The 24100-nt window shown below is 55.4% G+C and overlaps 1 protein-coding gene across 1 annotated transcript; it reads left to right on the top strand.

Annotated features, from left to right (window-relative positions):
- The first annotated feature begins 195 nt into the window (after positions 1 to 195).
- On the top strand, positions 196 to 23634 carry LOC308219817 (cullin-9-like). Its single transcript, XM_080615309.1, has 43 exons — positions 196 to 397; positions 1038 to 1102; positions 1499 to 1660; positions 2205 to 2813; positions 2928 to 3082; positions 3298 to 3816; positions 3954 to 4089; positions 4501 to 4691; positions 4833 to 5211; positions 5431 to 5626; positions 5936 to 6143; positions 6247 to 6440; positions 6528 to 6745; positions 6883 to 7114; positions 7455 to 7560; positions 7834 to 8061; positions 8226 to 8316; positions 8399 to 8570; positions 8785 to 8890; positions 9286 to 9381; positions 9470 to 9645; positions 9811 to 9944; positions 10013 to 10183; positions 10440 to 10555; positions 11131 to 11313; positions 11446 to 11594; positions 11937 to 12147; positions 12242 to 12407; positions 12503 to 12648; positions 12802 to 12919; positions 13200 to 13402; positions 13483 to 13742; positions 13821 to 14184; positions 14499 to 14639; positions 17680 to 17844; positions 17934 to 18097; positions 19014 to 19107; positions 19331 to 19405; positions 19888 to 19998; positions 21294 to 21411; positions 21619 to 21752; positions 21943 to 22034; positions 22798 to 23634. Exons 4-43 carry the CDS (start codon positions 2219 to 2221, stop codon positions 22985 to 22987), a joined length of 7503 nt encoding a protein of 2500 aa, XP_080471435.1. The 5' UTR covers positions 196 to 397; positions 1038 to 1102; positions 1499 to 1660; positions 2205 to 2218; the 3' UTR covers positions 22988 to 23634.
- Positions 23635 to 24100: the final 466 nt, after the last annotated feature.

Below are 24100 nucleotides of genomic sequence, written 5' to 3'. Positions count from 1 at the left end.
GGTCCCGCTGTGCTGCAGCACCGCCCTGGCAGCGCCTCTAGAGCCCCAGCGACACGCTCAGCCCCGCGGCAGCAGAGCGCAGGCGCGGGGCGTGCGGCGACCTCGCCTCCCGCAGCTCTCGTGCGCGGCGGGGACCCGGAAGCGCGGAGCGGTCGCGAGCTACCGGTGGGCGCGGGCCGCGGTGCTTCTTCTGGTGCCCCGCCTCCGAGGCGGCGGGGATTGGGGTTGCTTCACGTCGCCCTTGGCGGAGGCCGCGTCGCTTTCACGGGCTGTTACCGGTGCGGGAGGAGAACCGGAACGGTGCCGGGTGGGGACGCGACCTCCCGCGTGTGGAGGCGGATATGAGGGACGAGCCGCCTCCCCGTGCGCCGGAGCCGGGCCCCGTTGTCCCGCTGGGGTGGGTACGGTGGGGCAGTGGTGAGGGAGGAGGCCGGGAGGTGGTGCGGGGGTTGTCCAGGTGTGCGGAACGGGTCTGACCGGTCTCTCCCGCGGCGGCCATTGCTGAGGCAAATCGTTCTAGGGCAACCGGCCGTGCCGTCCCGGGGTGCGGTGGGATGCTCTTCTGAGCCGGGTGCCCTGGTGCTTTATGGACCTCACATCGTGGCTGGCACGTTCATTTGCCACGACTCTGAAACTTACTCTAGTAAGTTTCGTGTACTGAAGCAGGCTAACAACTTCGCCGTGGGTTGTCATAGGCTGTGATGTGCCTCATTCATCATACGCATTGCAGCTGCTTCTTCGGGTGCCCTTAATCCAGATCCATCCCTACCTGGTTACGAATCTGTTTGGGCCTCTTCTGGCAGCTCTTCTCTAAAGAGTGTTTTTCATGCTGAATGTCATGATGTGAGGACAGGGTGAAGTTATCAAAGAGACTGATGCTTTACAGAGACTCGTGTTTTACTATGATTTTTTGTTGTATGTGAACGTCTTGGGATAGGGTTTTTTGTACAGTGCATAAGCACAATATTTTCTGGCTTACAGCGTGGCATCTAAATACTTAAAAAGCACAGGACAGTAACTTGGTCGTTTTATTACAGAGAGACTGCCAGACAATTCCTAGCTGGCTTGCTGCAGGCTCCAAGGAAGGCTTAATTGAAGGCAGGTATGAATTTCTTCGGAGTTCAGGCTTCCCTCTGCACCTGGGAAACATTTTAAATGTACCTGTCATCATCATGAAAGTGTGTTCTTGGGTTGTACATGGACTGATTTATTTCCTATGTATGTTAACTCCTCTTTTAAGAATGGCTTTTGTTACCATCAGCCGAACTGCATGCTGCTTCACTGCTTCTCTTGCTAGTATGTGTAAATGACAAAAGGGCCTGTTCATGTGCTTCCACTACCAGCTGCCTGAGCATGTCTTAAGCATCTTCTTGTCAGACTCTGATCTGGCATCCCTTGTAGCAGTGAAGTCAGTCCATTGTGTGTGGTATTGCCTACAATCTTGATTGCTGGCACTCAGTCTTTGACTGCAAATTATTTCATCCTTCTCTTTGCACAGATGAAAGCAGAGAAGTGTAATGGCTTCTTCTTTGTAGTCCTGAGATACGCAGAACAACCTGACAGCAGAGAGTAAGAGTCTTTAATTTGGTTGAATTTGCCCATTGTAAAGGCAAAGAATATCCAAGCAGAGGCCAAGGAGGAAATACTAAGTGGCTTCCAGGTAGTGACCTGATTTATTTTATATGAACTTGATCTGAGAAATTGCTGGTTACTTTTTCATTGCCTTGTAATTCAAGCTCCACAGTGAGAGAGCCTTGAGATCTAGGTGAAGCTGCAGTCTAAGCAGATATAAATGGTAAATAACAAAAGGGAAGACAGAAGTGCAAAATTAGCAACTTGTGCACAGTCATGTTGTGGACAGTGGCAGAGATGAGAACAGGTCTCTGTTATTTGCTGTCTTATGAGAGGATCTAAATGGGTCCATTTTGCCTTGAGTTTTTGGGGGAGAGCTTCTTCCTGTGTATAGCACTAATGCTAGGAACAGGGTTTTTATATGAAATGCTGGCTTATTTTCTTGGAGGGGGGATGTGGGCTTCTGCAAAATGAGGTCTTCTTCAGAGTTTTATCCTGCATGCAGGATTTTGGGATCAGAAGCTGTGCCTCAGCCACTTCTACAAGCAAGTGACTGAGGCACTTGCTCACGCTTTCTCTGGCATGCAGCTCAGAAATAAAAGCTTGCATCTGCTCCCCCTCTGCCACTGCAGGCACACTTCCCATCATGGTGAATGAGAGGCGTAATGGCAACCTGCTGGTGCCCCTGGGACCCAAGCTGCAGGCCTACCCAGAGAAGCTGCTGCGGCAGCGGCGAGGCCATGATGGGCAGCCCGAGTACCTGATCCAGTGGAGTATCATCAGCCTGGAGGAGAGAGCAGTGGGCGGCAGCAGCACCTCCTCTGCAGAGACGAAGTTGGAGAATGTCTCCATGTGGATGTCTGCAGAAGAGGTCTGTGCCAGCTGCCTGGCGCTGCTGGACCAGAGGAAGCTGGAAGGGCAGCGTGTGACAGGGGAGAAGGCAGCCAGCCCATCCGCTGCAGATGTCCTGGGGGATGAAGCCTCACTGCTGGAGATGAAGGCTGATGTCAGGAGCCTGGTGCAGCGAGCTGGCCGGCAGATGGCCGAGTCCCGGGCCCCCGAGTCCTCCATCCTCAACATCATCCACGTGCTGAGCGCGTATGCCAGCATTGGCTCGCTGGTGGGTGCCTTCAAGGAGATGGGAGCCTTGGACTTGCTGATGAAGATGCTGTGCCACAAGGACAAGCAAATCCGCCACAGTGCTGGCAAGATGCTGAGGGCCCTGGCTTCGCATGATGCAGGTGGGGGCTGCTGCTGCTCATTGTCCCTGAGGAGGTGCTGCTGGGCAGCTGAGGGGTGGCAGCCCTTTTGTAGGGGTTATCTCTCGGAAGCCTAAAAAGTTTCTGTTGTTGCAGAAAGTCGGGCCTATGTCCTGCTGTCCCTGAGCCAGCAGGATGGCATTGAGCAGCACATGGACTTTGACAGTCGCTACACCTTGTTGGAGCTGTTTGCTGACACAATATCCTCTGAAGAGCACTGCATGTCCTTTGAGGGGATTCACCTTCCCCAGGTAGGAGCAGCCCTGCCAGCCCTGGGGCTGCTGAGCAGGGCTTGGTATTGAGAGAGCTGGCCCAGCATCTGAGTCTGGCTTGTAGCTGAGGGGTGTTGGAGGACTCACCCATGGAGTATCTGAGCAGGGAGATGAGGGTGGGCTGAGAGGTCTCTGTTGCTGCCTGCTGGTCCGGAGCTGTCACAGTTGGAGTCTGACAGCCGTGCTTGTTGCAGATCCCTGGGAAGCTGCTGTTTGTGCTGGTGAAGCGCTACCTGTGCGTCACTTCTCTCATGGACAAGCTCAGCGGTGGTGTGGAGCAGGGAGGGGAGCAGCGGGCCAGCGCTGTGCCCAGCCCACTCACTGAGGAGAAGAGCCGTGTGCAGCAGGAGTTTGAGTTCAGCATGGCCATGGCAAACCTCATCTCGGAGCTGGTGCATGTGATGGGCTGGGGCCACGGCCACAAGGCAGAGCTGCCGCCGCAGCAGGAGCTGCAGCCTTGCGCCACCCGCTCCATCTTCCAGCGCAGGGCCACATCCCGCAGCGCTGCTCAAGCAGCCCCCGCTCCCGCACCAAAGGAGCCCGTCGTCTTCAAGACGCGCTCGGCCTTCCCGAGCCGCAGCAGCTACGTGGAGTACGTGCAGGCGCGGCTGGTGCGGGGCATGCGCGTGCGCATGCTGGAGGACTATGAGCAGGTCAGCGCGGGTGATGAGGGCGACTTCCGGCAGAGCAACGACGGCACGCCGCCCGTGCAGGTACCCTCTGCGGGGCTGGCACAAGCTGCCAGCTCTGCCCGCTGTGCTGTGTGCAGGGAACACACAGGCACGTGTGGGAGCAGCGGGGTTGGACCTGCCTTCCCTCAGCCGGGTGTGCATCGCGCTCTCCTCCTCAGGTGTACTGGCAAGCCCTGGGCTGTACGTACTGGGTTCACTGGCACATGGTGGAGATCATTGGCTCTTCAGGGCAAGAGGATCGTGAGGGCCAGGAGAAGGTGTCCACCCTGACACACAACTGCAGACTGGCAGCAGGTGAGCAGTCCATCAGCTGGGCACGCAGCTTTCCTCCCCAACCCTTCTGCAGCTGCGCGCTGGCACTGCGGGTTCTGCTGGTGCCGGGTGTCTGAGCGCATTGCCTTGGCTGGCGCAGGCACTGTGGGAACAGGCTGGGGGAGCAGTGAGCTAGAGGTGCCCATTTCAGGCGTTTTTTGTTCTACATCCTCAAGAGGTTCAAGTGATGATGGTAATCGCCATCTCTACAGCTTCTAGGGTCTCCTCCTGGCTTGTTCCTCCTGTGTGGCTGCCCTCCTGTCCCCTGCCTTTCCCACAGCAGTGTGTGGGACAGCGGAGGGAGCTCTTTCTCTGGGGAATGTGGGGTGTGCAGCAGAGGAAGGTGGAATGGGCCGAGCTGACAGTGCCCTGCTTTGCTCTGTCCTCCTGCAGTTGCACAGCCGTTTTTCTGCAAGCCCTCTGGGGGGCTGTACTCCCTGCCTTACCTGGGGGAGCGCTCGACCAAGGCTGCAGAGGCCCTGAGCCGTGCCGAGTGGTGGGAGCTGCTTTTTTTTGTGAAGAAGCTGGAGGCGCAGGAGCGGCAAGAGGTCCTGTGCATCATCCAGCAAGACCAGGGAGAGCAGGTATGGGTGAGAGCCTGCAGTGGGAAAAGGGCTGGAGGCCTCCAGTGGTGCAGCTTTTCTGTGCGCTCTGGCTCTGGCCATCACCAGAAGCGCGGGGCCTGTGGCGAGCCTGGGAGGGTTGATGTGACGCCGTCTGCGCAGCTGCCGGAGGGGGATGAAGAAGCCCTGATCCAGCTGTCGGTACCTGTGGAGCTGGCCCAGAAGGTGCTGCAGGTCTTGGAGAAGTGTTGCCAGGGCAGGGCTCAGAGTGACCTGCGCGGCTCCCACGTCTATGCCAAGTACTCCCTCAGCAGGGGGGCTGAGCAGGAAGGTGCTCGAAGCACCGCAGTGTCCTCGGAGGGTGCCGGCTGCAGGAGCCCTGAGGCCACAATGGCCGAGGCAGTGAAGGAAGAGCTGCCCGCAGCCGCAGAGCCGCCCCAAGCTCCCCCTGTGGTGGTGAAGTCGGATTCTCAGCTGTTCAGCGAGCTCCTGGAGAAGGAAGGGCTGTTCCTGCCAGAGGTGACGGAGGAGCAGAGCAAAGGTAATGGCCTGCTACGTGGTGGAGCACATGCAGGGTGCTGGAGGCAGCTCCATTGCCTCCAAGGAGGACAGCTGTGGGCAGGGCATGGCAGGCCAGGCACCTGCAGGTTGCCTGGGGAGGGGAAGGCCATGGGTCTGGTCTGTGGGTGCGTGGTGCCCTGGGAGCTGCTGGGGGTGTTCCTGCTGCCCTGACACCTGCATCCATCCCTCCTTCCACCAGTGTTGGGCAGCTCCGAGGGGTTGAGCGAGAGGGGCTCACTGGCCAAGGTTGCAGCCGCGGTGGATGCGATCCAGAGCAGCACCTCAGAGCTGGGGCTGCGCTTAATGGGTCTGAAGCACATTATGAAGATCCTGGAGGAGGAGCCTGAGCTGCAAGGCAGCAAAGCCCAGAGCGGGCTGGGGACCAGGAATGTTGGGTGAGCTGTGGGGTGCTGTGTACCCCTGCTGCCTGCTGGGGAGGGTTGTGTCAGCAGGGTGGGGGACAGTGCTGGTGGTGGGAGCGCGGGAGATGGTGGTGGAAGTGGGAAGGCCGGTATGTCCCTGCCTGGTCAGCAAGAAGAAAGCTGGATCTTGTGTCCTTTGGTCCCAGGCAGGCTCATTCCTGGGGTTGACTCCGCCATGCTACAGCCATGTGGGCAGGGAGAAGGTGATGGGCAGGGCCAGAGGTGTTGGCGTGCCAGTGGTGGTGCCAGGAGGCTCCTCCTGAGGTGTCCTTTCCCGTGCAGGGAGAAGCTGGTGAAGGTGGCAGTGGAGCTGCTGGCCACGGAGGCGGCAGAGAAGGCCGTGGTGGTGGTGACGCTGCGGCTGCTGGCCCTGCTCATGGCCAAGTACGACTGGCGCGTGAGGTTCGCCGTGGAGGGCGGTGTGCGGGCCGTGCTGTCCTGCATGCAGCAGCACGCCTCCTCCGCCCTGGTGCAGCAGGCTGGCCTGGCAGTGAGTGTGGCAGAGGGGATGCTGTGGGTGGTGGGCAGGCTGCAGGCTCACCCCGGTGTGCCGGAGGTGCCCGCTGCCCTCCTGACTGCTGCTGTCCTTGCAGGCCCTGAAGGTGCTGGTGGGAGCTGTGGCCGGCGAGCCAGGAGGTGCCGATGGGAAGCTCTTGCCCCTGAAGCAGGCAGACGCGCAGCTGATTCGGGAGATCTTTGCCAGCATCGGCTCTGCCTCCAGCAAGGGCTCAGCAAACCTGCTGAGTGCCGTCCCTGCCGCTCTGAGCACCATGCGGAGCATCCCTGGGTAGGGCAGGGGTGGGATGGGCAAAGCAGGCAGGTGGGTTGGTGGGTGCCGGGGGAGGAAGGCGCCCGCATCGCTGTGTCCCTGCAGGGGCTCCTCGGGCGTGCAGAACGGCTTGCTGGTGGTGAACATGCTCATGGACGGCCACCGGGGCCTGGCGGAGCAGCTGGCGAGCTGCGACCTCCCTGCGGTGCTGCAGAGCTGCTGGAGGGACGGGCAGAGCCCCGGCTGCCCTCACGCGACGCTGGCCCTCGGCGCCATCAACCGCCTCGCGGAGCACGGGCTGCCCCTGGGCCCGCAGAGCGCAGGTAGCAGCTGCCCGGCCCCGCTGTGCCATGGCCCCGCTGTGCCGCGGGCAGGGCTGCCTCCCCGGGCAGGGCAGAGCACCCGCTGCCGCCTGGCGAGCGGGGGCCTGGGCCGGGCCCACGTGTCCTTGTTGTGGCAGGCGGAGAAGCCCCACTGGATCTGGGGGACGTGCGGAGGCTTCTGAGCGGCCTGGGGGACGGCGTCTTGTCCAAGGACGTGCTGGTGGCCCTGGAGCGGCAGCTCTGCGGCGAGGGCCCTGTCCCCTCTGGTGAGGCTGCCCGGCTGCTGCAGGACCTCAGATGCTTCCGGCCGCTGCTGCGCAGCTTCGAGCTGCTGGGGGCAGAGAAGGCCGTGAGCCTGAGCATCCTCAGGTGGGTGCAGGGGCCTCCACAGCGGGTGTGTGAGTGCTGGTGGTGATGCTGGGGGCACCCGGTGCGTGTTTGGGGGTCCTGGTGGGGGCTGTTGTTCACCAGGGGGGATGCAGCCCAGCACATACATGGGTGCTGATTGGGGTGTCCTGGGGCGCAGGGCCATATGGGGATGGAGCAGCGTGTTCCTGGGTGCACAAGGAGTGTCTGAGGCACCAGGGGAGTCAAGGCTTCCAGTCCCTGTGGGCTGTTGGCGTTCCAGAGGGGCAGGGAAGCAGGGCTGCCTCTGACACCACCCATTGCCTATGTGCCGTGGCCTGAGTGAGCCCCCTGTGTCTCCCAGGATCCTGAACAAGATCCTGGACAGTTACCAGGAGGATGTGCTGCCCTGGCACGAGTGTGTGGAGCCCTGTGTGTCCTCCCTGAGCGCCCACAGCAGCGACCGGGAGGTGAGGGGCCCATAGGGATGTGCTCGGTCGCTGTGCTGGCCGAGCCACTGGCAGCAGCCAGGCCTGTTGTGGGCAGTGCAGCAGGAGAGGTGGGGAGCGGCAGCTGTGGTTGTGTCCTGGCTGCTGGCATTGCCCTGGCCGTGCCTCACCAGGCTCCAGTGCTGCTGGTGAGGTGTCGGGGTGGAGGGGATGGAGCGCGGCAGCACCGCCTGCTGCTGCTGCTGCTGCTGCTGCTGCTGCTGGGCCTGGCTGCTCACGGCTGCTGCTCCACAGGTGCTGCAGGAGGTCGTTGGCTTCCTGCACCGCCTGGGCACTGCCAGCAAGGACTGCGCGGTGGTGATGTGCTGTGTGGGCACCCACGAGGCTCTGGCCAAAGCCCTGAACAAGCACAGCACGGCCCCGCCGCTGGCACCAGACCTGCTCGCCCTGGTGACCGACTGCGAGAAGCACGCCGGGATCTCCAAGAAGCTGATGACCAGCATCTTGGCTGGCTGCATCCAGGTGGGCCCTGGGGGGCCCGGTGGTGCTGGGTCTCTGGGTCTCGGGGCCATCCAGCGGCCCTGGCACCGAGGGGCAGCCTCCTGCTCTCTGCCTGCCGCAGCCCTGTGGTGGGTGAGGGGAGGAAGACCCAGGGCCTCTGGTCAGAGCCTTGCCCTGTCCCATAGCTGGTGCTGGGGCAGATTGAGGAGCACCGCCGGAGCCACCAGCCCATCAGCATCCCCTTGTTTGATGTCTTTCTGCGCAACCTTTGCCGAGGTGAGTGTGGTGAGCGGGAGCTGAACCCCTGCCTGGCACCTGCTGGCCTGGCTGCTGGAGGCTCCATGTGCTTCTCGTACAGGCTCCAGCATGGAAGTAAAGGAGGAGAAGTGCTGGGAGAAGGTGAAGGTCTCTTCCAACCCCCACAGGGCCAGCAAGCTCACGGATAGGAACCCCCTGACCTACTGGCAGTCAAACTCCAGCACCGGTTCCCACTTCATCACTGTCCACATGCAGTGTGGTGTGGTGGTCAGGTGGGGCTGGGCTGGGAGAGCTGGGAGGGGCCTTGGGTACCAGAGGGCAGGTGGCTCTGCTGGGAGGAGAGGGCTTTGGGCCCCTGTGTGAGCCCTGCCCCAGTGGTCCCTGTCCTGAGGCTTGCTGGATGTGGGCAGTGGTGTGTGGGGCTGGCAGGGGCCAGGGCAGCGGAGGTGGGGACTGCTGGGCAGCACCACATCTGCTGTGCTGCAGGGAGATGAGCATGCTGGTGGCCAGCGAGGACTCCAGCTACATGCCGGCCCGTGTCGTGGTGCTGGGGGGAGACAGCCCTGCCACCATCAGAACTGAGCTCAATGCAGTGAGTCTCTCGAGGGCTGCTGAGGCCATGGGGCTGCATGGGAGCTGCGGACTGGTCCTTGCTGTGGCCCAGGAAGGTCCTGTCCTGGTGTGGGGCCCTGGGAGATGCCCCGTGGGGAGCTGGGGATGGCAGGAGCTGTGCTACAGGAACCGCCTTGCTGTAGTCAGTGGGTGCTGGAGACTTGGGGCTGGGCAATGCTGGAGCCTGGGCTACAGCAGCCCCGTGTGCTGGGGCTGTCAGCCAGGAGCAGGGCCCTGGCGGGGGCTGCCTTCGGGCTGCGTAGGGGCTCCTGGTGAGGGACAGGGGCCATGGCTCTAAGAGGGTGGTCAGGGGAGCACGCAGGGTGGCTGGTGCGTGCCGCTTGGCTTGCTGAGGGCTCTCTTGTCTGCCTGTAGGTGACCATCCTGCCATCAGACAGCAGAGTGATCCTGCTGGAGAACATGAGCCGCTTCTGGCCCATCATCCAGATCCGGGTGAAGCGGTGCCAGCAGGTAGGGGAGCAGGAGGCTGGGGCAGGGAGCTGGCAGTGTGTGGTGTTGGGGCCATGCCTGAGGAGCTGAGGGTTGCTCTGTCCCACAGGGCGGCATCGACACCCGTGTGCGTGGCATCGAGGTGCTGGGTCCCAAGCCCACTTTCTGGCCCGTCTTCAAGGAGAAGCTGTGCCAGCGGGCGTTCCTCTCCTGCACGGCTCGGGCTCATGCCTGGTGCCAGGAGATCATCTGGGACCGGGGGCAACTGCTGCAGCTCTTTGGCAGGTGAGTTGTGTCCTGGCTGTGCCACCGTATCCCTGGTCTCTGAGGGGCCCTGGCTGTGGGGCGAGTGGAGCTTCTGCTCAGATGTGCCTGGCAAGGGACTGCGCTGCTGTCCCGGGTGTCTCCGAGGCATCAGCAGCACCGTGTGCTGCCCGGTCGCTGTTGCAGGCTGAACCGGGCGCTGCGGCACGAGCAGGGCTTCGCCGAGCGCTTCCTCCCTGACGAGGAGGCGGCGCGGGCCTTGGGCAGGACGTGCTGGGAGGCCCTGGTGACCCCGTTGGTGCAGAGCATCACCAGCCCAGGTACCCTGTGCTCTGGCGGGCCCGTGCCCCAGGCTGAGGCAGCCGTTCTGAGCCTGGTTTCCTCGCAGACCCTGACGGTGTCAGCCCCCTGGCCTGGCTGCTGAGCGAGTACCTGGAGAGCGTGGAGCCGCCGCGCCGCGCCACGAGCCCCGGTGCTGTCTTTGGTTCCCGTGTGCGGCGCCTGACCCAGCTCCTGGTGCACGTGGACCCCGGTGGCTGGGAGCCAGAGGAGGCGAGAGGTGAGCGTGGGACTGGGGCGGTGCTGGCCCAGAGCCCCGGGCTGTGGCTGTGGGGATCTGCTGGGGGGCTTGGGGAGGGCCCAGTGGCACCGGAGGCTCCAGAGCCGGGAAAGGCTTGTGGCTGTGCCCCTGCAGTGGCTGTGGCCACTTGGAATCTGCTCTGCACTGAGCCCACAGGGAGAGGGAAAGCTGCTGGTGGTCAGTGTGCAGGGCCTGCCTGTGGAGCTCTGCTGAGCCTGGTGGTGTCCCTTGGCAGGTGGGAAGGAGGGGAAAAACAAGGAGGAGCCGGCCAGGCCTGTGAAGGAGATGGTGGAGAAGTCAAGCAGCTTGTGGAGCATCTCGCAGTGCTGGCGTGGTGTGGTGCAGCAGCAGGTAGTGCTTGGAGGGCTGGCTGTGGGGCCAGAGAGGGCATGTGGGACCTCACACTGGACACGTGTAGTGCCATGCAGGGCTTGACAGTGGCCTGGGCACCGTGTAGGGAGGATGCAGGGCTGTACTTGGCCTTTGCAAGGCCTGGAGGGGAGTGGGGACAGCCCTTCTGTGCTTGCTACCTTGGCAGGGCTCAGGCATCAGCCTTTTGCCACAGGCTGGGAGACAGCTACAGTGTTGGGCTGCTTATTGTAGTGCTGGGCAGTGTCCTGCCCCCGCCCAGCCTTTAGGATGTGCTCCTGTCTCTCCACAAGCTCTTGGTAGCTGAGTGCTGGCCAGGATCTGGGCAGTTGGTGTCAACAGAGTGAGGTTGGGACTGCAGATATTCCTGCAGGCCCCATGCACATCCTGCTGTGGGGCTCACCCCTCTTGTAGCCCACTATGCTGTGGGCCTCACCCCTATCATAGCCCTCCCTGCTGTGGGCCTGACCCCTCTCGTAGCCCATCCTGCTGTGGAGCTCACCTCTCTCATAGCCCATCCCGCTGTGGGCCTCACCCCTCTCCTGTGTGTCCCTCAGGTGCAGCGGTTCCTGGAGGCAGCCGGGCAGGCTCCAGACCTCGTGGAGCGATACTGCGGGCTGTACCAGCGCCTGCGTGGTGCCACGGAGGAGCTCTTTGGGCCGCAGGCTGCCTTTGTGCTGGCCCTGGGCCAGGGCTTCGCGGGGGCTCTGCTGCAGCTCTCCTTCCTTGCTGCCCTGCACGTGAGTCGAGGGAGTGCGGCCTCAGTGCCTGGGCTTTCCCAGCTGCTCCCCCCAGGACTGCTCCCCCAGCCCAGCCCTGCAGCTGCCTCGCAGGGGTGAGCTCCCTCCACAGCCAGCCCTGTCCCTCTGCAGGTGAGTGAGCAGTTTGCCCGCTTCCTGGACAGGCAGATCCAGGAGCTGCGCGGGGCTGCAGGCAGCACAAGGCCACTGCAGCAGATCCTGGAGCCCTTTGTTGTCTTCAGTGGCCTGGAGCTCGCCCACACCTTCGAGCACTTCTACCGGTGAGGGGTGCACTGTCTCCATGGGACCACAGGGCCTGGGGTCCACGCTGAGGCGTGACAGGGGAGGTGCAGCCGATGCTGAGCCCGGCTTTGTGTGGCTGTGGTGCTCCCGCTTTGCTTTTCCCAGCCCTGGTGTCTGGAGGGAAGGGTTGTGAGTGGCCACAGGTGCTGCTGGTCTGTGGAGGCACATTCCCTGCTGGCAATGGAGAGGGGAGAAGGGTGCTGCTGGGCCCATGTGCCCTGGGGGGAGGCTGGAGCCAGGGCCAGGGCTGTCTCCTGGCACATGGGTGATGGCCACGGGGCTGGGGCCAGCCCCTGACCTGATGTTGGCACCTGTGGCAGGCACTACTTGGGTGACCGACTCCTGGTGCAAGGGCCATCGTGGCTGGAAGGAGCCATCGTGGAGCAGATCGGGCTGTGCTTCCCCAGCCGCTTTCCCCAAGCCATGCTGAGCAACCTGGCTGAGTCGGAGGAGCTCCAGCGGCAGTTTCGCCTCTACCAGCTGCAGGAGCAGGACAAGCAGCTGCTGGAGCTGGACAAGGGCCTGGACGAGGTGAGTGCTGCTGGGGTGGGGAGCTGGGGGCTGCCTGCGTTCATCACAGGGCTCCTGAGGCCCATCCTGAGCCGTGCTCCTGCCCCCGTGCCAGGCACCGGGGACGGCCTCGGTGGCAGATGCGCCGGAGGTGACGGTGCTGGCCCTGTCCCCGCGCTGCTGGCCCGTTTCACCGCTCTGCCACATGGACCAGCCCCAAAGGTTGTTCTCAGCGGCGCTGAGCTCTCCCCTGGACGAGTTTGCCAACTTCTGCAGGCGCAGTGAGTGTTGGGCAGCCCCCAGGCCCTGCGCAGCAGCTCAGCCAGGAGCAGCAGGAGGGCAGGGGTGGCTCTTGTGCTGATGCTGTCTTTGGCAGGCCAGAGCCTGCTGGGCTGGGAGTGCACGAAGCCCCGGCAGTTGCAGTGGACATGGCTGGGCCACGCTGAGCTGCAGTTTGGAGACTGCATCCTCCATGTGTCCACACTGCAGATGTACATCCTGCTGTGCTTCAACAGTGCAGAGGTAGGAGCTGGGGTCATGTGGGGTGATGAGGCAGCAGATGCTGGAGCATGGCCAGGCCATGTCCTCCCTTCTGGTGGGGTCTCCAGCCCTGTTTGGGGCACAGGCTGCCCTCTGTTCGCTGGTCTGTGGCTGGTGAGTCTTGGCTTCTGGCAGGAGGTGGCTGTGGAGGCCCTGCTGCAGGTCACAGGGCTCCCTGCTGACCTGGTGCACCACGCGCTGGCACCGCTGACCCATGGTGAGGGCATCCTTGTGTGGAGCTGCCCAGGGGGAGGTGAGTGTGGGGCTGGGACAGCCCTGGGAGGAGCTGGTCTGAGCCCTGAGTGGGTGTTAGGGGTTCAGGGCTGTGTGTGGGGTGGGGCATAAGGCCATGTGTGGGGCTGGGGCCAGGGGTGGTGTGTGGTGCCATTGCTTGAGGCCACGTGTGGGGAACAGGGATGGGGCCTAGAGCTGTGATGGCAGCAATGGGAGGCTTTGTTCCAACAGCCACACACACATCCTGAGGCTCCTCTGGGGCCCAGCTCAGGGCTTGGCTGACCCTGGGTCGGGTGTAGCTCCAGGCACCCTGCGGCTGAACCAGGCAGCCCTGGCCCATGCCTCTGGCCACCACCTGAGGCTGCTGCCCCAGCAGAGGTACTTGAGGGTGGAGAGGGCTGAGGTCAGCGCCCTGGAAAGGAAGAGGAACATCCTGTGCTGCCTCATCACCCGCATCCTCAAGGTGGAGAAGCAGCTCCACATCGACAACCTGGTGTTTAGGGTATGGAGGGCTCCAGGGGCAGAGTGGGGCTGCCTGGGTGCTGCACCACACAGCAGTGTGGGGCTCTCTTGCTGCTGTAGGTGATTGATGCCTGTCAGAAGGGTGAGCTGGGGCCAGGGCTGCAGTTCCTGAGCTTCTGCTGCCACAGCGTGGACGTGCTGTCCTGTGTCCTGCACCTGCTGAACCAGGGATACCTGCGGCGCCAGGAGGAGAGGCCTCATGTCTTGGAATACATCTCTGCTGAACCTACAACCCCTCCTGGGGGCCAGGCACAGATGGTTTTCCAGAGCAGGCCACTGAAGGCATCTCCAAATGAGGACAGCTTAGACCACCTGCACTGGTAGGGATGCATGTCACCAGGTGTGGAGGGAGTGTGCATCTCCACCTTCTATGGTTGTGACACATTTCTCTATGCCAGGTTGAAGCCTGGCATTGGCAGTTCGGAGGAGTTTCTCCTGGCAATGCAGCAGGTGCCAAGGGGGCACACACTTAGTCCAGAGGAAGCGAAGCTGCTCATGAACCAGACAGTACAACAGGTCCAGGACGCGCTGAGCATCCCAGATGATGTTGCTCGGCACCTCCTCATGCACTGTAGGTGGAATGTGGATTTCCTGATCCAACGTTACATGGAGAACCGTGAGACCCTGCTTATCTCCTCGGGGCTGCAAGTGCAGGATGCTCAGCCCCCTCCAAGCCCAGGGACCCACTGTCCAGTCTGTGTGAACCAGCTGTGTCCCACTGAAAAGCCACCAACCCTCTGCTGCATGCACTACTGTTGCAAGGTGAAGGTCCTAAAGTCTTTGGCCCCTGTTGCTGGGTAGGGAATTTCTGCTGCCTAGTTAGAGTAGCTGTCCTGTATCTGAAGCTGTTACCACGTCACTTTCACAGAGTTCATATGTTCTCTTTTTTCATCTCCCTTCAGTGGTGATCCTTCAACTCTGGGTTAGTCTGTTACCAGTCTGGTGGTTTTGGGTACATATGCATGGTTTGCAGTGGTTTTGTGCACTGTCTGCTGGGTAGGGTGGGCTTCAGGGTCACACGACCCAGGTGGTGCCACTCCTCTTTATCTCTGGTTTCTGATCTTCTGCCTTTACAGCCCTGTTGGAGTGAGTATCTCACGACTCGCATTGAGCAGAATATGGTTGTCAACTGCACCTGTCCCATATCCGATTGCCATGCACAGCCAACTGCAGCTTTCATTTGCTCCATTGTTTCCTCAGAGGAGATTATAGCCAAGGTAAAGTAGGTTACTGGGTGTCGAAGCTGTTTTGGTTTTGCGAGCACAAACAGATAATCTTGCTGCTGCTTTTCTCCTTCCTGTTACTAAGACTGGAAGTGTGATAGTTGAGGCAGACCAGATTTCTGCCCAGTAGTGTCAGTTGTCTCTGTTCATGGTCTTTACCAGCTATTCAGGAAAGCATAACATCAGCAAAAGAGCCCAGTGGTATTTCCTCTAAACATATCTCCAGCAAAAAACATTTCAGTACATCATTAGTTAAGGACCAGGTGAGAGCTATGATCGCGGTTCATGTCAAGTGTCCTCTGCTGGTGTGCTAGAAGCAGTTGTTAAATCTAGGATAAATGAAGAGAAAACGTTTGAGCAATTTCGTTTTATTGCTGCAACAATGGCCCCTGTGTTCTCTCTGTTCCAACCGTCTCTGGCTTTGAGCACCTCAGGTTTTTGTAAAGATGACAGTAGCTACCACATCAGACTTAATCTCCACTCTTTAAGTTTGTGTGGGTTTACAGATGACTGTAAACTGGGTTTCCTGAGCTCTGCTTACCTTAGTCCTCAGTCAGCATGGGGCAGCAGGAGCTACTTGGTTGGAGGCAGAAGCTCTTTTTTCCTCCATATTCTTTCAGGTTTTAGTTATTAGAGCTGAATGACCTCACCATCTAATGACAGAGCTGCGGCTGTTGCATGACAGACTATTTCTGTTAATTGCTGGACAGAACCGGTGTCTCATCTGTTTTCTACTGCTCTGTTGTTTGACAGGTCTATAGCAGCAATTCCTTCTCCAGAAATATTCTCTTCCTCTTCCAGCTCATTACTGTCATTATGATCCTGTATGAGCAGTCATACAGAGAAATGAGCAGTAGTCACAAAGACTGCTCTATCTTACAGTTTTTCTTTAAGCATGCAAACTGGCAACCATAATGATGAAGGCTACAGAAGAGCATTTCCTTCCATGTGTCTTAGATATCTTGTTTTCTATAAGAAGTGCTTGGAAAATTAGCATATAGAGAATGTATCTGGGCAGCTAGTTCTAACTGGCTTTGCAAATTCTGTAGTCACACCTGTCTGAGAGCAGGGCTTGATATCCTGTTGCTTTGGCTATTTTATAAAAAAATCTATTATTGCAGATGATTTTAACAAATTGCTCTGATGCTCAAACTGAAATGTTATCTGTTTCTCTCTTTGCTCAGTAAGTGGTATTGCTGGAGTGTTCATGTCTCCTGCAGAGTCACGCATACAGTCATAGAATAATTTAGGTTGCCATAATCTGTGGAAATCTCTGGTCCAACCCTGTGGCCAAAATAGCCAGATTATTGCTGATATTAAAACATACTGCTTCAGATTCAGTGTTCTCTGCATCTTACAATTTGGATAGGTCTTGGCAGTGGTAAGATCCCCCTTCTCCCCATGCTGAACAAAGCCAGCTCTCTCAACTTCCTCATATGCATTCTGTGTTCCAGCCCCTGACTGTCTTGGTGGCCTAAGGACAACATTTTCTCTAGTGTGTTAATGTCTTTCTTGTACATGGGAGCCCAAACTGTTCCCAGCATCCAGTTGCGTCACCAGCGCCAAACAGCTGTGAGAAATCCCTTCCTTTGCCTGCTGGCTGCGGTCTTGCTAATACAAGAATATTAGAGTTTAAACTTTTAATGTTTATATTTCTACAAACCACAAACCCTGCCATGTTTCTGAAAGAGGTTTTCTCTTCACCTGGTTTTCCTCAAGTTCCTTGAAAGTCTGTTCATTGGAGGCAGTCGTCCGTTCTGCCCCCATGGGTTCTTTGCTGGGAATGCATAGGCTCAATACCTGGATCTGGGGCTTTGCACAACTCTCAGGTTGCCTGTGAGAGAGAATGAATAACAAAGAATAAATGAGAGAGAAGAATGAATGAGAGGCCTGTCTGAGCCCTTCAGTGCTTGTGGCTTGCACCTTTTCTCGCTAGTACTTGTTTTGACCTGTGTTGTCCTTTTTGTGCCTGGTAGCTTTAGAGCAGCTCTCCAGGTATGCAGAAATATCTGCAAGAGGGCTGTGAAGACTACAGAATTTCTTCTGAACTTTCTCTAGCTTTGTGTATGTTTGTACAGTCCTTACACTACAGCAACTGAGCATAGAAAACTAAGCAACTATGTGCAGTACAGTTGCATCCCTGGGTCCCTACCTAAACAGTCCCTTATTGACAACCAGTTTGCCTTGTCCTCTGCAGTAGTGTCTGGAGGTTGTGGGCAAAGCGAGTCTCCTTCCCCTTTGCACATCATTTAACTAAGCAAAAGTCTGCTGAGGAATTTAAAATCAGACAAATTAAAAAGAGCAGGTAGAGGAAGGAGATCTTTACCCTCTACCCAGTGCTGGTGAGATCACATCTGGAGTACTGTGTCCATTTCTGGGCTCACCAGTACAAGACAGATGTAGTGGGAAAATCCAGCAAAAGACCATAAAGATTATTTAGGTTTTGGAATACCTGTAGGAAAAGCTGAGAGAGCTGGGTTTGATTAGTCTGGAGAAGAGAAGGCTTAAGGGTGGCTCTTTCCAACATGTGTAAATACACAAATGGGATTAAGGAGCCAGATTCTTCTTGGTGATATCCAATGAAAGGATAAGAGGCATTGTGTACTAATTTAAATACAAGGAATTCCATCTAAACATAAGAAAACTTCCTTCTCAATAGAAAGTGTAATGGGATGTTGGAAAAGTTTGGGCAGAGAGGCCTGTAGTCTCTATCCTTGGGTATGTTCAAAACCCAACTGGACACGGTTCTGAGCAACCCTGCTTTAAGCTGGAGGAGTTGGACTAATTTTTAATCTCCAGAAGTGCCTTCCAACCTCAGCTATTCTGTGGAACAAAACAGCCTCCAGTTATGACATGAAGGGTGGGGTATTTACACAAAGGGAATGAAAGAATAAACTAATTTAGTGCTGTTCTGTTGTGAGCAGTTTTTCAGCTTTAGAGCCCGGAGGCACCAGACCCCAGTTGTAAGGCCTCTGTAACAACTCAAGTTGTAAGCTTCTCTGCCTTAAATCTTCTTCCTGGCTTCTTATTACAGTATGAAAAAGCTCTCCTCAGAGGTTATGTTGAGTGTTGCTCCAACCTGACATGGTGCACCAACCCTCAGGGCTGTGATCAGATCCTACTTAAGGATGGATTTGGCTATGGGGCAGCCTGTTCCAAGTGCTCCTGGATATCCTGCTTCAGCTGCAACTTCCCAGAGGTGAGGCAGAGCTGAGTCAGCGGCAATACTGTATTGGGTTTGACACACACCATTCTGCTTCTGCGTGGTTGACTGTCTGTCTTTTTCAGGCCCATTATCCTGCAAGCTGCAGCCACATGTCTCAGTGGGTGGATGATGATGGGTACTATGAGGGAATGACAAGTGAAGCCCAAAGCAAACATCTGGCTAAGCTCATTTCAAAGCACTGCCCAAGCTGCCAGGCTCAGATAGAGAAAAATGAAGGCTGCCTGCAGTGAGTATCAATTTTTGTTTGCTAATGGAGACAAGAGAGGACAAAGACATACAGTTAGGTTCATTGTGCTTGCTTGCTTTTTTTTTTTTTCCTGGATTGTGGGGTAAGAGTTGTAGCAGGTCTTTTTCATAGCTTTAGAAGAATGAGTGATTGCTTTTAATTCCTATGCAAAGCAAATGTTCCCCAGCATTGATAGCTCTGGAGTAGAACCAAAACTCATTTTGCAGTAATTTTTTTGTAGCGTACACTTGTCTGCTCAGAAGCTGCTGCAGACACACAGAGGTGCAGGTTAGAGGAGTGGATAGCTCAGAACCATCTTTTTCTTTCATACTCACCTATTCCCATAACCTTAAACAATTTTCTTTTAACTACCTCTTTTGAATTGGCTTGTATCTCTGGCAGCTTGTTACATGACAGAGAAGTGACATCCAGCCTTGAAGCTAGCACTTAGGAATTGCCATGCGTTTCTTGCACTGGCACAGTACTTAGTGCCCAGCTGTGACTTGTCCTCACATGTTTTGTGTGGCCTTAGGGCTGTGCAGTGCCTTTCTGCACTGCGGAGTGCTGCGTTACTGAGGGAAGAGGTGAGGTGCTCATGTGCATCTTGCTTCAAACTGTGGAATGCTTAGTTTACCCTTCAAGTACTTGGTAAGTTTGTAGTGTGAGATCATGCTTCCAGTTTACCCAGCTCATTTTTGGACAGACAATGACTAGTTTTAAATATCAGCTGCTTCTGAAAAAGGCTTTAAAAAATGCATGCAAGGAAATGAATTAGTAAGTGATATGAGTATAAAGTGAATGGGAATGACTGGGTTGCATACTCCAACCCTGTGATGTAGGGGAGCACTGGGAGAAACTGTCTGCAAGTGGCTGTTGGGACTGAGTGATTCCCATTGTTCTTTTTCCTACCATGCAGTATGACGTGTGCAAAGTGTAATCATGGCTTTTGTTGGCGTTGCCTCAAGCCCTGGAAGCCGACTCATAAGGATTATTACAACTGCTCTGCTATGGTGAGTGGTTTGCTATATTCGGTTGGTTCATGCTTGTGTTCAGATGCACCTGGCCTCTCAGATGGATGGGTGAGGATCTCCACTTGTGCCCTTTACTCCGGACTTTGTGGACTTGCCAGTAATATTAATAGTATTGTCAAAGTCTGTATGTGTGGTAGCCATTTCCAGGCAACCCTGGTACTCGAGGGAAATTGCTACAGGTTACCTGTACCTTTCCTTTCAGGTGAGTAAAGCAGCTTGGCAGGAGAAGCGTTTTCAGGATTACAATGAGAGATGCACTTTTCATCATCATGCAAGGGTAAGGTCTCCTCCTTCCTTGGCAGACATTGACTCTTTTGCCTCAGCCCTGTTGAGCAGGATAGTTTCTATTGTGTCTCAATATATGTCACCTGAAGCTGAGAAGCAGGCTTCAGATCCAGGTGGGAATACTTAGCCATTTCACCTTTGCTCTGGCATAAGGGGTGGTTCTTGGCCTGCTTTCTTCTGCCAAGTCTGTTGTGGAAACTGAACACCTAATTTGTGGTGGTGACATGCTCAAACTGATGCAGTACTTGAAAGCAATGGCAACTGAAGGACTAAAGGCTTTGTCCCGAGCTGAGATACTGCAAAAGGCTGAAGTGACAGCACAGTAGAGATATTGTAGATGGAGGCAGTAAATGCTGTCCTGCTGCCTGCATCTTCTAGGATAGCACTTCAGGATGCTTCATGTGTGGAAGGTGCTGTTTTTTCAGTCTTGTGGAGCTGGGCATTGACTTCTTTTCCCTCCTTTGGTTATTGTAGGAATTTGCCATGAATCTGAGGAACAGCATTTTTTCTATCAGAGGGATGCCAAAAATTAGGACTTTGACCTTTGTTCTTGATGCCTGCAAAGTGCTAGAACAGGCACGGAAGGTAAGGCTGGATAACGGGGTTGCTGAGGCATAGGTCTAATTCTGCTGATGTATTTTATGCCTTTTTTAAAGTGAGGAGATGCCAACCTTGTTCTGCTCAACAAGGGGAGACAGAAAAAGCTTGAGGGGAGGAATAGCATCAGGGCAGGGAAGAGCTCATGTCGGCCTTTCCCTGCTCTCTGAGTTGGGCTGTCTGCAGCGTTTGTCACAGTCAGGTCATAGGATTTGGAGCTTAGCTCATGTTGACACCATGAAATTGACACAAGGGTCTATATTTAGGGTTTTCATATATTGGCTTGAACCGTTCCAATTTGAAATGCCCCAGTGGTGGTACTTGATGCTGTGTTACAGTTAGGAAGTCCCTCTAGATGCTCATGTTATTATTTTCCTTTCTTAACTTAATTCCATGAGCCGTAGGTGTTTTGGGAACACTGAGTTACCTATTGCATGCCCCGATAGCCACATTATGAAGGATTTGCAGTGCAGCCACTGGATGTGTGCAGTGCGCCTGTGACAGCATAGGCCTGCACTGTTTTCTATGCCCTGAAAATAGGAAGGAGGTGGGAATTGCCTTTGTGATACTGCCTTTGCAATATATAACTTGTTTGTGCAGGCAGACTTGATTTTGAGAGATGCATGTGTAACAAGGGTGTCTGACCCTGTTTTGCCTTTTCAGTATGGTAGCTCCTGTGTTCGCCAGGATACAGATCAATGTTGCTTGCTGGTGCTGGCTTTTGTGGCCCATTTTTTTAAATGGAAACAGTGGTATTGTTTCCTGCTGAGTGCCTGGATGGTTTTGGAGGTCATTCATTCATAGTAAGAGTTTGCCACTTGTTGAAATGAACCTTTGTGCTCTTGGTGCTTGCACCATGCCTGCTTTCCTTTGTCCTCAGTTCTCTCAGTTCAATGCCACTTGAGTTCAACATGGGCTGCCCAGCCATGTGTAGATTCTGTGTGCTTGTTGTTTTGACTCTGCCTGCTGGTCAGTCACACTTGTTAGGCATTTACAGTCTGTGTTCTTGTGATGGTTTGCAGGTGGGAACAATCAGTTATTTTAGACTTCAGTACAAAATAATTACACATTCATTTCCAATCCTACCAGTAGCTCTAGGTAGCCTGGCATAATGCTGTCACTTGGCATAATGGTTCATTGGGCTATTGCCACAGACCAGAAGTACTGCCAGGCTTCTATCAGCCACTCATCTGTAATGGAGTCTGGGAGGGTTTGATGCTGCTTTCTTGTTGCCCACTCTGAAGCCGATCATCAGGCTTACAGCATGATCTGTACTGCTCCAGGTGCTGGCCTACTCCTGTGTGTACAGCTACTACAACCAGGACACTGAGAGCATGGATATTGTGAAAGAGCAGACTGAGAGCCTGGAGCTGCACACTAATGCTCTGCAGATCCTTCTGGGTAAGTCCCACAGTCTCTCAGCAGTAGAGGGTAGCATTCCCAGCTACTTGGTTCAAATTGTGGCAGTTCTGTGTTAGAGTGATAGCATTCACTGTATGTGTACAGGATTCCTAAGTAGCTGTGACTGGCTTATAATAAGAGCCAAGGGATGCTGTCTCTGCTTAAGATTGTGGGAAGCAGCATGACTTTGTTGGCCTTGAATTGCAGAGGAAACCTTGCTGCAGTACCAGGACCTGGCCTCTTCTCTTCAGCTCCTCAAAGCAGAGCATTTCAAGGCTGGTTTGGAGTTGGTGCACCAGATCAAGGAGCGTCTCTTTGCAATTCTCTGGCATTCCACACAGGTGAAGTCCACATGCTCTTCAGTGGCTTGTGCTCTGGTCTCCTTTGATCTTGGGCAAACCTAGAAAGGGGCTTGGTCAGCTGAGGACATGGACTGTCAGTGCTGTGTGTATGTAGGAAAGGGCTTTGCAGCACAAAATGCACCCCAAATTGCATATTGTCTCTTTTGTGTCTGTTCTTCTGTGCTAGCAGGATTTCCATGTTGGGCTCCAGACTTCATCAGATCCTGGTCAGAGAAAGGTGAAAGTCTCAAATGTGCCTACTTCAGCCCCTGCCTGTGTAGGGTGAGTTTTCTTAGCAGGGTAACAAGGAAAGGTGTAAAGTTGCTCTCCCTGGACTTTCTTGGGTTTCTCTGGAGTCACACTTTTTCTTCATGAGTGTAGTGTCCAGATGAGAAAACCAAGAACAGAACATCCATGGGGGGAGATGCAAGGGTCTGACAATATTTTTTAAGAAGGGAATGGAGAAGTGACAAAGTTGTAAGATAGTGTGTTGAGAGGTGAAATGGATGTTTGGTTGCCTGTCCTAGGGTGCTGAGTTGGGCAGGTGTTAAGATTGGAAGGTGGTGAGTTTGAAACAAAATCCATTCCTGTACCACGTGCTGTTTAAACCAAGAAACACAACTGGCATCTGCTATCCCAGTGTGACCAATCCACTTTGACAGCTGCTGTGTTTCCAGGAGCTGAGCAGGGTTCTGAGTGTTGCAAGAAAGAACGTGTGACAACTGAGTCTAGACACTCTGTTTCAGAGCAGGGTTTCTGGTCTCCTTGGGCTGAGACACCAGAGCTGGTGGCAGACTGATGCTTGTTGGCGCAGTTACAGGTGGCTCTTTGACACAGTCCTGTTCTGCATACATGGATAAGGCCATTTAATCACCACCTTATAGGTGCATGTGTGTGGCTGCTGTGTGCCTGAGGCAAGGCACTGGGGATGCTGAGGTTGTATAGTAGGGAAGATGAGGGTGGTGTAGGGCTGAATTGTGGTTGTTCTGGTCTGATCCTGTTCTCCTCAGCTGGGGCTCTGGTCTGATGCTGTTCTCCTCAACAGGCCAAAATGTACCATCTTGTGTGATGATTCCAACAAAGATGAAGGTGACAAAGAGGTTGAATACGAGGAGTATGAAGATGAGGAAGACTATGATGACGATGATGACCTTGATGAAGACAACTTTCTGTTCGGTGATGAATCGGATAACCTCGATTGTGACTCCTACTTTGATGATGATGCCTATGACTAGAAGTCACCCAGCCTGGACTTCTGCCTCTACCCTGTCTTGCCCAGTTTGTATTAGTGTCTTTCCTCAAGGACAGGAACTCTCAGGCAGAACCAAGAAACATCTCCTCTTAGGGCTGCTTGTTTGGTGATGTGCAGAAACATTGCTCAGGACAGACAGGCTGTTACTGTGGCCATCTCCCTCAGAAAGACATCTTCTTGCCTGTCTCCCTTGTCTCAGTTTCTGCCCATAGGTATCTAATTGAGTTAGAAGGTCACAGTTCAGCTGCATCATGAGGATTGCTTGCCACCTGCTAAAGGACTGTTTGGTGCCCTTGGGGAAAGGCCAGGCACAGATGAGTGTGAGACATTGTCCTAGGATCACACTGTCTAATCCAGCTAGTGTCTAGAAATACTATAAAGCAGTGTTTGCACTCAAATCAAACCCTCCCGTCTGGAGCTGGTGGGATTCCCTCCAGAGCCACAATGGAGGAGGTTCAGTGCATTCCTCTTGTTGATGAGGACAGCTTGGTTGCTGTTTATGAAAGGAGCTCTACCTTGCCTGCTGTGAAGCAGGATGGGCTGCTATGAGTGGCACAAGTTTGCAGGACTGTTTTTAAGTATAAATACATGCACGCGCACACACAAATATATCAAATCCTATACATGCAGAGGTTGTTCAGGTAATGCTTTATCTTTGTAAAATGGAAAACCCTGAGGAACAAGGGCTGAAAAAAGTTCAGTTTTAAAAAAAGAAACCATTTTCTTCTAAGAAAAGCCTCCTTGTTGTTTGTGGGAATATGGGTGGGAAGAGAGAGCAGGGTATTCTCAGAGTGAGGAGGATGTGACCTGGATGTGCTCATCCCAGGAGTTACATGTGAAATTGGTGTGGGTTTGGGATCCTTGCCCAGGCCATGCCGGCTGTCCTGCAGTGTGGCTTTGCCTTCCTGGGCAGTTCAGGGAACAGTAAGAGGTATGGGGAATAATGGGAAAGAGGGCTGTTAGCTTAGCCCTGTGTCTAGGCTGTAAAACATGCAGACTCTACTTGGGACGCAGGCAGCCTGGAGAGCTTTAAGCCAAGACAGGGCCAGAACAGCAACGGGCCTTGTTTTTGGTATAGAGGCAACGACTGGTGTGT

Source organism: Psittacula echo (genome assembly GCF_963264785.1).
Source record: "Psittacula echo genome assembly, chromosome: 4".
Lineage (NCBI taxonomy): Eukaryota > Metazoa > Chordata > Aves > Psittaciformes > Psittacidae > Psittacula > Psittacula echo.
Note: the sequence above shows the minus strand (reverse complement) of the source record. Positions and strands in the feature narration are given on the sequence as shown.

Coding starts and splice junctions, on each gene's coding strand:
- LOC308219817 (XM_080615309.1), top strand. CDS start 2,219: ATGGTGAATGAGAGGCGTAATGGCAACCTGCTGGTGCCCCTGGGACCC. Junction 3,817..3,953: donor ACGGCACGCCGCCCGTGCAG/GTACCCTCTGCG, acceptor TCTCCTCCTCAG/GTGTACTGGCAAGCCCTGGG. Junction 8,062..8,225: donor TCTTGGCTGGCTGCATCCAG/GTGGGCCCTGGG, acceptor CCTGTCCCATAG/CTGGTGCTGGGGCAGATTGA.